The sequence below is a fragment of the Micropterus salmoides genome, unplaced genomic scaffold, assembly GCF_014851395.1.
Source record: "Micropterus salmoides isolate LMB-PRFRI ecotype aquatic unplaced genomic scaffold, ASM1485139v1 Ms_hic_scaffold_2212, whole genome shotgun sequence".
Taxonomy (NCBI): domain Eukaryota; kingdom Metazoa; phylum Chordata; class Actinopteri; order Centrarchiformes; family Centrarchidae; genus Micropterus; species Micropterus salmoides.
Window position 1 is genome coordinate 12,307 of NW_024041388.1, and position 13,337 is coordinate 25,643.

The 13,337-nt window shown below is 38.2% G+C and overlaps 1 protein-coding gene and 1 pseudogene across 1 annotated transcript; both read right to left on the reverse strand.

The window, feature by feature from the left end:
- Nucleotides 1-3,742: 3,742 nt before the first annotated feature.
- Nucleotides 3,743-11,318, reverse strand: LOC119917776 (annotated as a pseudogene).
- A 1-nt stretch (nucleotide 11,319) lies between these two features.
- Nucleotides 11,320-12,612, reverse strand: LOC119917777 (excitatory amino acid transporter 3-like; the record flags this gene model as incomplete). Its single annotated transcript, XM_038738199.1, has 5 exons — nucleotides 11,320-11,416; nucleotides 11,679-11,860; nucleotides 11,978-12,040; nucleotides 12,123-12,165; nucleotides 12,501-12,612. Coding segments are annotated over 5 exons (497 nt in total), but the record flags the coding sequence as incomplete, so codon positions are not given.
- Between the last annotated feature and the right edge of the window lie 725 nt (nucleotides 12,613-13,337).

Below are 13,337 nucleotides of genomic sequence, written 5' to 3' on the forward strand. Positions count from 1 at the left end.
GGGTCTGATGGTATTGAATGCAGATGAAAAATCTACAAAAAGAACACATACCTATTGCTTGGGCCGTTCAAGATGAGAATAAATATTATGCAGCATGTCTGAACACAGGGCTAAGTTGTTCCCTACACTCCTTCAGAACCCTACCAGTGATAAAAAATTTTACCCACCTCCTCTGCTGTTATAACCAAGGGCTGGCCATTATAGTCCAGATGTTGCCTAATCACATTACGTTCAGTGCAAAAATCAGATCAAAGATATCAAATCTAGCATAGAATGTATTTAGATCATTTGCAAAAGTCACATCATCTCCATTATTGCTAACATATCTTTTCTTCTCCTCCTTCCCTATCATTGTGCACACTCCCTGCCATGCCTACCTTAACTTGTCCATCATCTTCCCCTCTATCTTTAATGTATTTGTTGACAGTCGTTTATTAATTGCCTTATTTCCTTTTGTATAACTTTCATTTGGGACACCTCCCCCTGCTCAAAAGCTCGCCTCTTTTTTTCCCAGTGCTTCTTTAAGATCCCTATTTACCCATGGTTTATCATTTGGAAAAAACTTGATTGTTTTTTCTGGGATTATGTTGTCCACACAAAACTGTATATAATCTGTCACCACAGAGTGAAGTTCTTCCAGGTTCCTGCAAGTGTCAAAAAAGGTATTCCAAGTTGTACAGTCAAAACACCCTTTAAGACACTCCATTGACTCCTCCCCCACTTCTTAATAGTTTTTAGCTCAGGCTTGCTGGATTTGAGCCTCTGCTTGTAGTGGGGGACCAGGTGGACCACATTGTGATCGGAGCTCCCAAGAGGTGGTTTTGGATACTCCCTGTATGCGTCCTTGATATTTCCAAAGCACAAGTCAAGTGTCTGGCAAAAATGTCTTGTGGGACAATTAACGTATTGGTAGAAGGTAGGCAGTACATTTTTAATGGTGCAACCATTAAAATCCACGAGTACCAGCTTAGAGCCATCAGGTGCAATGTCTTCTAATTTAGCCATTGTGTCATATATAACTCCTGCCGCAGTTTTGAACAGTTTTTAACACTTTAATATTTATTGATGGAATCACACTGATCCTAAACTTCAACCAGAAATTAATTGTTTTTTTATATTAAACTTAAAGTATCAAAATATTCTTACATAACAATTATTTTGTACCCTCTGGGTAGTATTGTACATTCAGCTAAGATTTACCTTGTGTTGTCTGACACAGCTTCTAAAGTGTAATCTTGACTGTCACTGTAATGTTTTATATGATTTGTGAAGTATTGACTAATTATGTAAAATCAGAATAAAGGTGTGGTCAGGTAAAGGGCATTAAACATTAAATGTTTTGAAATAAACAGAAGAATCATTTCAACCTCTTGAAAAACTGCTTTACACCATAATGCAACAAATCACATCACACTTAGTGCTATCCAATGGAAACATGCAGGACAGTGAAGCACTGTGCATTTTCTCCTATTTATTGAGAAACAAGGGGACACTTCAGTACATCCAGGCCACTACAGTTATCTCTACGAAAGTACAATTAAATTTAAAAGGCACTACCAATAGGCTTATCTAAAGAAACATTTTCAAAATTAAAGTTCAAATATGTGACAGCAAATAAATGAAATAACAAAACAGTCATTATTGTCAATCTTCTTTACCGTGCTTCTGCACAAACATAAAGTGCAAATTGGGATAAATTTGATTCCAAATAAATTCAATAAAATAATTGCAACTAGCTTATTTAAAAGTATATTAAAAATACAGAAAATGCGATAGCAAACACATAAAATTAAAATAAATTAATGCCATAGAAAAACCTTCTAGTTTTTAACACTTGAGAATTATTTTTATTGTCAACAAATAAAGCAAATTAATTCATTAGTCAACCTGTTTATGCTGATAACACACTACATAAAATACTAAATGAGACAAATTTGATTCCAAACTAATCAAAATTAGCAAATCATTTGTTGAATAATTCTGTTATTTCATATATGATTACTTTATTATTTTAATCCCAGAAGTGCTGTATTACTTAGAAGTGCATTTACTGTCATCATTGAGGGAATGACTGTGGTCTCACTGAGTAAAGGTATTGACCACTGATGTCATTCTTTCAATGTAAGGTTTGACTACTGAGTGAAGGTTTGATTACTAGTATTTCATTCTTAAGACTTAAGGATTATATTCTGTGTGTTATTCACGAACTTGTGCCCTTTCAATGTGTCTACATGAGCAGAGAAACTGTTGAGGCAGAATATGCAAAACCAAGCTTCGCCTGACTGTGAACATGCAAATAAGCCAACGCTGCACATGCAAAATCTAGCTAGCAGGTGACAGGTACTGTCATCTAAAAAGAAGATAAGAAGAGGTAATGTAGCTAAAGCCTACTGAAGAATCTGATAGCATACAAAATAGCAGTAAAACACCTGCTGCAAGTCACGTACGAATGAGATCATGGCACACTGTGAATGATGCAAACTGTAAGGAACCAGCTTTTGTAAGAGACATGGCATTGCATACTCATGTTTGATGTGTTGAATCATGTTATTCATTTATCAATTATGTTATTCCTTTATTAATTCTTTTTAAAAAAGACAATTGGTTTTAATGGTGTCAAATTATGCCTGTATAACTTTAAATAATTCGGTGAGACTTACGTTGAAACATAATGGTGAATTTCTAGTCCAGTAATGTTAAAAATATAAAGAAGGATAAATTATAATGATAATTATGTTGAATAATAGGTAACTTTGACATTAGTGAAAGGGTTAAATTGGTAAAACAGTACATGTAAACGGCCACAAGATGGCAGCAAAGGATAAGAAATAGGAATGACATTGGAATTCTTGTCAAGGTCAGTCATGTATCTGCTGCTGATTAGGGATGAAACAATAACTGGTTTAACGGTTAACCATGGTAAAATTCCCGACGGTTATTATTACCGTACACATTTTAATTACCATGATAACCGGGTACGGTACAGCAAACACTGTCCAGCGTCTCCCAGAAGCAGGCGCGCATGTGCTGAGGGAAAGCTGATTGAAGAAAATAACCTTATAGTGAACGCAGGGTGAGTTAACTTTTAGCTTTTGTTTCTCTCTCTGACTTGCAGCGTGTACACTGAAGCTCTCAGTGTTAGCTGCTCTTTTAAAAACACCACAAGTTGCTCTGTTGCTGTGTGTGTCATGTGTCAACAGAGTCTATTTGTCCACTGCACATGATAACACGTTACGCAGTTCAGTCAACCAACCAGCATATCTAGAAACGCTACAGACTCCTCTGTATTTATGTCAGTTTTTGGGCTCACTGCAGTTACTATCTCTGTCTTATAAAGACTTATTTGTATTCATGTAATTGTCCACGGGATCATTATATTATCTATATAATATAAAATAAAAACTCTTGGTATTGCAGACTTTTTTTATTTATAAAAGTTATTTGCTGGCAATTGTATTTGTAGTTTTCAATATAAAAGTTGTTGAAATGGTTTCAGTGTGTGTATCAGTACATTTTAATATTATTTGGCACATTTTTACAATACCATCATAATAATGATAACCGTGATAATTTTGGTCACTATAATCGTGATATGAAATTTTCATACCGTTTCATCCCTACTGCTGATGCTCAGACCCTGTTTATGCTGAGATGAGTACACAGCTGCTGTCTAGCTCACTAGAATTAGATCTGCATAAACTACAAAAAAGGATATGAATACGCAATAAATCACATTAACAAATAATTTTCAACAGGTTCATTTTAAAGTATAAAATGCAAACAATTTTGAAAATGTAATAGCAAATAATTAAAACAACAATTCAAAGAGAAAAAGTACATTTTTTGCACTCTCCAGTCTGCCCTGTTCATGCTGAGCTGAAGCTACATGTGCTTGATCTTCAGCTGCTTTCTTGGAGCAGTTGACTTTCTGCTGTGTCGAAGGACTTGGCTGCTGGTATGGACCTGGACTTGGGTCAACTCCATGTCCAATCTATGGCCGAAGGTGCAGATGAGATTTTTATAATCTATGTAAATAATTGCAGGTAGATGTGAGCTTCATTCCACTCACATACTCTGATAATATGCTACTAGAAACAATGTGACTTGTTCATTTGTCTATGATGTATCGGGTTAAAATGATCAAATATTTGCTGATGTTGCCTTTAATGCTGTAAAAACAAAAGGTAAATTAAAATTTCACCTCGCCATGTCCTGTCCTTGCTCGTCCATTTGCTCCAGTTCTTTTCTTGACAGATGCTCAACAACCGCCACACCAATGCAGTCGCTCACTAAGCTGACAGAAGTGTTGCAGCGATCTCTGAAAGACAACACAGGGCTGAGTGCATGTGCTTCTTCACACTGTGCTGTTTAATGTCAAGTGTTGTAATCACTGCCAAAACACAGCTTAAACTTACAGCAATGATTCTATGACCAACAAAAGGGAAGCGTCCCTCGCAGGAATCCCGACGACTGTCAAAATGAAGAGAGTGATGACTGTTCCTGTCGCTGGGATCCCGGCTTCTCCTACAGTGGACACTGCTACCACCACACTGCAGGGGAAAGACACAATACTTCTTCACTACCACGTTCTTGTCAAAGCCACCAGACTCCCTTGGCAAAAATAGTAATTTTACCTTGCAGAACATGACTTGGTCGAAGATACTGTATTATGGAATTGTAAGCCATGTCCAGATGTCATTTTAACCCACACTGGATAAATATGACCTGGATGACAGAACATTCACAGACAACCTTGGTATGCAGTTATAGTCATCAGGGGTCCTCTGTTTTCTGTTTTGTTACAAGATCTTCTTGCATAAAAATGACAAAATGGCTACTTGAATGGTGTTTACACCACCTTCACACTTGAGGAAGTTAACTTGACTGACATTATACCTCAAATTAATTATAATATTCAGAAAAAAAATTCTATTATTTTTATTTACTATTAAATAGTTATTATGTAAGTATGTATGTTATTATTCACTTTTTATAACTTAAATTATTTGGTAAAAAGTATATATGGTTATACCACAACGACATTTTTGCCATCAAACTCTCAAAATTTATTAAAACCAGAAATTTTAGACTAGGTCCTCAAAAAAACAATGTAATTTATGAGTTTATTTTCAAATTGTAATTTTTGAATTTAACTAAACCATATGATAAATGCTCCGTACTTGTATAGCGCCTTTCTAGTCTTTTTGACCACTCAAAGCGCTTTTACACTACATCTGCATTCACTGAGCCTAAGTGCTCAAACGGAAACTAACATTCACACTCATTCATACACTGGCGGAACAGCCGCCAGGGGTTCAGTATCTTGCCCAAGGACACTTCGACACGCAACCAGGGGGAGCCAGGGATTGAACCGCCGACCTTCTGATTAACGGCCAACCCTCTCTACCTCCTGAGCCACAGCCGCCCCTAAATAGAAAATAGTTTGTGCTAGGTCACTGACCCTAATCCAGCTGCGTGCCTCTCTTTGTGTGTGGCAACAACTTCTTGACCGCAGTGAAAATGTTGTTTTTGAAAGGCTAAACGCCAATAAATATGGCCACTGCACGCACGCGCACACACACCTGAGCAAATATACTGGAAATCAGCAGAACTTGTTGGCCTGACGGCGGCCTGTTGGAGTTTAATAGAAAGAGGAGCATCTGTGTTTTTGACGGTTTTAAATTCATACCGTTGGGAAATTTAAATAGAGTAGTAGTAGAGAGGGGAGAGGCGGGTTTGTCTCAGCAAGCAGCTCAGTTTACAAGAATTTGCCAAATTTAAGAGTAAACCATACTGGCTTTACTCGTTGACGTGAGCTAAAAGAGCTTAAAGGATACGGAACAGATGCTGAGCTGGCCTTCATTCTGTTGGACTAGTAAGTAATCATTTATTAGCTGGCTTGCTATGTCTTGTGTTGTGCTTGCCTGAGGTTTGCCTGTGATAACAAAGTTGTTGACTCGAGCAAAATCAGCTAGAGGTTTAGCCACAAGCTATAAGTCTCGAGTTGATGTTAGCAAACTTACTAGATCACATACAGTGACATCTGTAAAGTTACTGTAAGTGCTCTTGCATCGGTTACTGTCTAGCTTTGGTGGCTAGCTCTCCACTCAAGTTTGAAGCAACATTATGCTGCTGCTGGTGGGGAGCGGCGCTGGTGGAGAGCCGGAGCCGGGCAAGCGGGCAACATTACCGGGCTCAGCAGCCTCTGACTTTGCTCCATGTGTAATTTTTTGTGTGTATGAGGTCAGAGCTGACACACATTTTTATAAGACACCAAAACAGTATGGTTAATCATTTTTTACCACTTGAGCCCTGCTACGTAGCGATATAGCCTACCGATGCAGATGACTAAAGCCAGCTAGACAATGAGGTCATGCATGAGGGATCAAAGACAAGACTAGCAGACAACAGCTAATTAATATGCACGCACGCCACCAACAGGGGGTCTACTACAGGTGGTCTACATGTAGTTATATACAGCGTTGCGAATGAGTTACTTAACGTTACGGTACCTTGCCCTTAGACTTAATCTGTCAAAATGATGGACAGGCTTCTGATTTTTACATCATTGTTCATAAAATTCTGGATGCAACACCAGAGACTAAAAGCCAAAGCTGCTGCCGGACAAAGCAAAACAAACCGTGAAGAGCAGACGTGGATAAAGTTTCAATAGTGACACTACCATCAGCTACTTCCTCTCAGCTGACAACACAATACCGTACACCAACAATGACTGAGACATCAGCTCACTGAACCATGGAAAGAACCATATACTGAAATAATTGTGCCACTCTAAAATACAGTAAAGATAACATATTATTTTATAACTAAAATCAGTGTGCTACTTGCACAAAATTCAATAATCTTTATTTATTTGTAGAGCACTTTTCAAAAACAAGTTACAAAGTGCATTAACAAGTGTAAAGACAATAATACCCACGAGACAATAATACAAAAACAATACAAGATAAAAGCATGAAAAACATTGAAAAGACTAAAATACACATTTAAGATGAATATAAAATTAGTAAAATACAATAAAATAAAAGGGATAAAATAAAGTCAAATAAGATCGGGAAAGGCTCTCCTATAAAAGTATGTTTTAAGAAGGGACTTAAAAGAGTTCACGGACTCAGCCGACCTGATTTCCTCGGGCAGGCTGTTCCAGAGCCTCGGGGCCCTGACAGCAAACGCTCTGTCCCCTTTAGTTTTCAGTCGAGACTCTGGAACAGACAACAGACCTCTGCCCGAGGATCTAAATTCAACCCCAGTTCTTACAGGGTACCCAGAAAGACCTTTTTAATACCACCTAGGATGAAATTAAATACCAACTTTACATCTGGATAATGGAAAATCTGTATGAATTTTAAGCCCGAGAAAATTATTTACATTATATTTAACACACTAAAGCTTTTTTGGGTGTGTTTGTACTTTGATAAAATGAATCAAAGATGTCACTTTGTGCTGAAAAGTGGTGGGGACATAAGGGTTCAGATTAGGGGTGTGACGATACACTTAGCTCACATGCACGATTTACAATATTGGGTTCATGAGAACAAGACAAGGAGATATTTCAACACTATTTTGATGAATTATATTGCTGAAATATAAAAATCGAGTGGTCTGGGGGTCCCCTAGAAAATTTTGAGCACTAAAACACTTAATTTCCTCTATTCTGGAGACATTTTCTGCACCAATTTATGGTAGAATTGTCTTTATTTATACAAAGTGATTCAGGTGACAATTCAAAGAATATAATATAAAGAATATAATGCAGTACTCAGCAGCTTGTTTTTTAGCTTAAGAAACTTTTTTGGAAATTGCACATTTGTTTCTTCTATCTTTAAATGGCATTGCATGTTTTCTTATTGTGCAAATAAACCTTTCTCAAAGTATTTCATTTGTTTTTTTTTAACATTTCTTGTTGCAAGCCATTTTCAGAACATATTTAACAAATGCTTTAAACGAAGTGATGGAGACATGTCCCCAGTATCCACAGTGTAAATAACAACTACGAAATGAATACAATATTTGTGCACAAAGAACTCTTAAGGGGTGAAATGGATGTTTTCATTCGATCCTCGTCTTATAGGCTACACACCTGTCTCTCCGTTGCTGTTGTAACATTAACTGACCAGTAACCTGCAGCGGGTCTTCCAGCTCGCTGTTCCATTAGCGCTCGCCATAGCGTGACTGGCTTGCACTCCGACCCGCTTGTTGCGCAAACCTCAGCGGCACTGCTCTCAGCCTCAACTGCCAACTTGTCCATATCTCTGGCTTTCTGAATTTCAGACACTTGCCCATTCTCAGGCGAAGTTAGCTTGGTAGTAGCACGTCAGAGACAAACCAACAATCAGACACAGAGAAACATACCTACTGTAAGTTCTAAGTAAATTACATGATAAACTGGTTAGCTAGCTCACAACGATGTTTATCAGTTTGATGCTCTAACTTAACGAGGCGTGACAGTTTTTTAACAAGGCATGACAATGCACCTGCGCAAGCTCGGAGAATGACGTATGACTTATGGAATTACTATAGTCATACGTCACAACTAAGCAATTTTTGCAACTTTGAGCACAAAATTAAGCTATTTGGCAAAAAATATTTGGCAAACTGTGGGTAATCAACATTGTAAGGAAGTGACTCAGAAAAATATGAAATATAGAAATGTCAAAATACACTAGATTTTAAGACCTTGGTAAACGAAATTTAATACTTTGTAAATTAAATTTAATACTTTTAAGGACTTATTTTGGAATATGAAATTTAAGACTTTTTTAATACTTTTAAGAGCCCGCGCGTACCCTGTCTTAAAGGGATACTATGCGATTCTGTGGAGAGTTTGTTGATAAACAAACTCATGAACGTACATTGCCATGGTAACCAGTCCTACTCTGCTGAAATATAGCAGAATCCACAGCGTCTGCTGTCCGAGAGCACGTTAGCTGTCTCAATAAGAGGGCATGTTTTAGCAACACTGTAGAAGTTGTGACAACATGCCTGTCAATATTTAAATATCTATTGAAGCAAAATACTTTTCTAAGCTTAAATCTAAGACAAGGAGTCTAGCTTATTTATCGGTAGGATTATCAAGAGGAACTTTAATAGTTACAATTAGTGAACAACCATCATCAAACGAACAATATGTGTAAGCACACAAACACAGCATCCAAAACACAACAGAATAAAAGACTAGCGAGTTATTTGAAATAGTTTGTACAAAAATACAGTGACTGATAAGAGCTGGGAAGCACAGGAGCGACTGTATATCTCCAGGGCCGAAGTCAATGCTTTCTTCACTCCTTACTCAACAGTTGGCAAGCAACACACGGGAGCTCCTCTTTGTCCTGAGAAGCTGCAGTCTTTATTCTATTCACTGGGGCACTGTTCACACACACGCTCTATTTGTCTTCCACCACACACATACTGACTGACAGTTGCGGCTAAGCTAACAAAGCTAACCAGCTGGGATCATCACAAACATGACAACAGACAGACAAGACAGTAATACTGAACCTGTCGTTTATGTGGAACAGCAAAACTAACGTTACTCACCTGTCCAGCAGAAACAGAGCAACCTCAGCATCAGTTTTCATTCCTTTCAAATGTTGTAGATTTATCCAGCATTGAAACCCCTCACAGATGTTAACACAGGTCTTCCGCTTCCCTGGTCTTATCAGGCATGTGATTGGCAAAGGGCAAAAAAGCAAGGAAATATACAGAGACCCCCCACACCCCGATAAGGATGGATGGTAAAGCAGGACCCATACAATAACTTATTTGGCGGATGTGTTGCAGCGGGAATCAAAGACAAATGTCACTGCGCGTTTGCCACTTCTCTATAATAATAATAAAAAGACAGCAGCAAAGGTTGTTGCGTGTTTAAGACCAGTGGCCTAACTGTTAAAGAAACAGAAAAGTTTTTACATTTCAACTCTGGCAGAGTGTGGGCGTGTGCGTGAGACGAGAACGACCGCGCCAGTCTGAAAAGGCCTTATAAACCCTGTCACAACCATTCACAAGAAATTATTTTATAACTTGCCAAAACCTTTAACATAAGAACATAAAGACTTAAAAAGCAACCATTCATACAGCAAAGTGTATATAGGCTATATGATTGATCAATCGACAACAAAGTCAAAGTAAACATTAGACCTATAACAAGTAATAATCAAATCATACCCAATTTATCCGATGCTTATTAAGTTCAATTCAATTTTATTTATATAGCGCCAAATCACAACAACAGTTATCTCTGAGCACTTTTCATAAAAGAGCAGGTCTAGACCGTACTCTATGATGATATTTACAGAAAGCCAACAGTTCCCACCAAGAGCAAGCACTAGGCGACGAGGCAAGGAAAAAATTCCTTTTAAGAGGCAGAAACCTGCAGAAACCTGCAGAAAGCTGCAGCGCGGTCGCGCATTCACGTCAGGGATGGTGTGTTCAGTAGGGCAGCCTTAATATGATTAGTAACTGTAATACTGTTTTGGAAATAGTAATCCGAATGGGCAGCTGAATGCAAACATACATCCTTGTTGATACTTGGAAAGGAAGAAAACTTTACACACGCCAGCCTGTAGATGTCCTCACCCTTTGAAAGCACACGAAAACAGAGAGCTACCTACCCATGAGGAAATATTCACCGAATTTAACAAAAAGTGTATTGGATAAGAATCGCTAAGCACCCTTTAATGCCAAGAGCGAATGAGAAAATATGATTGTGACTTACCCAAGTGTAACTAACAAGCTCCAGTTCAGAGTGATGGTATTGAGTTGGGCGATGAAAACTGCCGCCGACCTTCATAAAGGGTTGTTCCGTCCATGTTGACGTTGATCCCAATCGGCAGCATGAAGCGCGTGATTCTTCTGTCAATCATGTTTACTTGCTCACAACATTTTTCAGTCTGCGGGGCCGCATACCTTTGAGACAAAGTCCATCGCTTGTTAGTTCTTAAAGATCTATATATTCTCTCTATCTACTAATCTAAATCATCTCTGATACTATTCTGTTCAAGATAGATAGAAAGATAAAATTCTAATTGTCTTACCTACGCGAGATGAACAGGGTGTCCTGTAAGGCAGGCAAAATCCCCTTCATGAAAGGAAAGGGGTTTCGTCTCACACACAGGAGATAGATCAGTGGTAGAACTACTGCTCCATGGATGGCAAGCCTGAAAAAGCAAAACCTACACAATGAATACTGATTACACCAAACGAAATAACTGGCAACAGCAACTCCAGTTTGCATTCACAATGTCTCTGCAACAGTGCAAAAAGTGCGAAAAGAGAACACACCCACTAATGACCACTGCCTGCCGTGAATTTTACGAGTTTTAAGAGTGTCTGCCAGTTCTCCCCAACCTCAACAACATAGCTTGCAGTCATGAACAGCACTCCGACAGGCAAGAAGCTGGAAAAGAAACAAGAGTGAAAATTACACTTCATTGACCTTGTTGATGGAAAATGTGAAACAGTTTAAACAGTTACTATTACAGCACAGGTTGAAAAGAAACCAGCCAAGATTTTGACAGCGCAGGAGAAAAAAAATTAATAAATGTTATAGGGAACGATGTTTACTAGTTTATAAAATATGTAAATCATTATAGATTCAAAATTTTTTAAACACAGAAGTTGACATTTTCTTCCAGAACATATGTGCTGTTTCACCTTACCCTATTACCATTTTGACTACATGTCTGATGGCCTTGTTGAGGGCGATCAGGATATCCACGAAAAGTTTCCCTCTTTCTCCCATCCTCCTGAGGCCCCGTCCAAAAATAATAGACCAGACAATCAGACCCACACTATTGAGTCCTTCAATGTTTTTACCCACCAGACGAATTTCTGTTCTTTTCTGAAACAAGATGAGAAACTCAGGGAGAACGTCTGCAACTTTGTGTATCAGCAATTATCACTGTGAATGTAAACTTGACACAAAATTCTCCATAGTGACAAAAGGAAACATGTTTACCATTTCCAGGTTAGAATTGTCCGAATCTGCTTCAATTTCAACCTCCACTTTCCGAGTCTTGTACTAATGATAAGAGAAAAATCCTGAATATTACATTGTTTCCCTTCAGGGGCCATATATTGCATACCTGAGTAAAAAAAAAAACCTGTTGATAGGTAGCCCGAATCAGATTATTTGGCACCATGTTCCTATAAAGAGAGTAAAGAAAAACCAAATACATCTATCATCATGAACCTGACGACTAAAAATAGATTAATCAGCTTTTAAATGTTACAACAACATTAACATTAACATTACTTAGTTGTACCACACCTCACATTTCTGCGTAAGAAAACTGATGGATGCAATTCTAAAGGAATACACGTGTTTAAAATTATCTGATTAAATGGTCCAGCGTTTTCTGAAATGTTGGTATAGACTGACCTAAAAACCTTGCTGAGCTGGAAACTGTATCCTAAACATGTTGAGAAATTAGTAGTGGAAGAATCAGGATGGTCTGTCAGAATCTACACTTTCTCCTCACCTTACTAGATCCATCAAGGCATCGACTGTGTCGAAGGTTTCATCATCATCATCATCATGTGTTGCAGCATTCTGACTGACCCCGGGCTTGATCAACATTGCCAATATTAATCCTACAACACATAACACAGGAAGCAAAAACATGTATTCATTAGCTGTTCCATATGGACTGAATACAAGACTATACAATCCAAAAAAGGTTAAAATCAAGGGCAGCTGGACTTGGTTGAAGATGCTAGAAGACATTTCGTCCCTCATCCAAAGGACTTCTTCATTTCTGACTGACTGGTAGGGAAACTAAGCTATTTAACCTCAGGGGGTTTGTTTGCCAGGATCGTCGATATCGTTAGTGTTCCTGGCTGTTGTAACGACAGTCGTTATTGTTGAAATTAACCCCTTGTAAACTAACTCCTTTTTAACTGCTGGATGATGAATGATATTAGCCGCTGCAGGGCTCCTGCTAGAGAGCACAGAGTCACTAGTGGTGGTTCAAACTTCTTTACTGATCGTTGCACGAAGTTAACATCAGGCAGTCACGCTGTAGGCCTACATGAGTAGTAATGGCAACAGTTTCTGCAATAAAACACAGAGAAAGGCTCCATAACCATCACACCAGTTAGATCCTTATTACAACTTTGGAGAAGTAACTGTTAATCACTTACAGAAATAAATGTACAACTATCACCATTCTGATTAAATAAAATAAAGATGTTCTCCGTTAGTGATAACATAGGCTGTGGCTTACATCAGCTAGGAGCATTAAACACATGGGAACTTTAGCTAGCTAGCCATGCAATCACATGGAGCAGAAAAAACAGGTAAACACACGACATTCAGC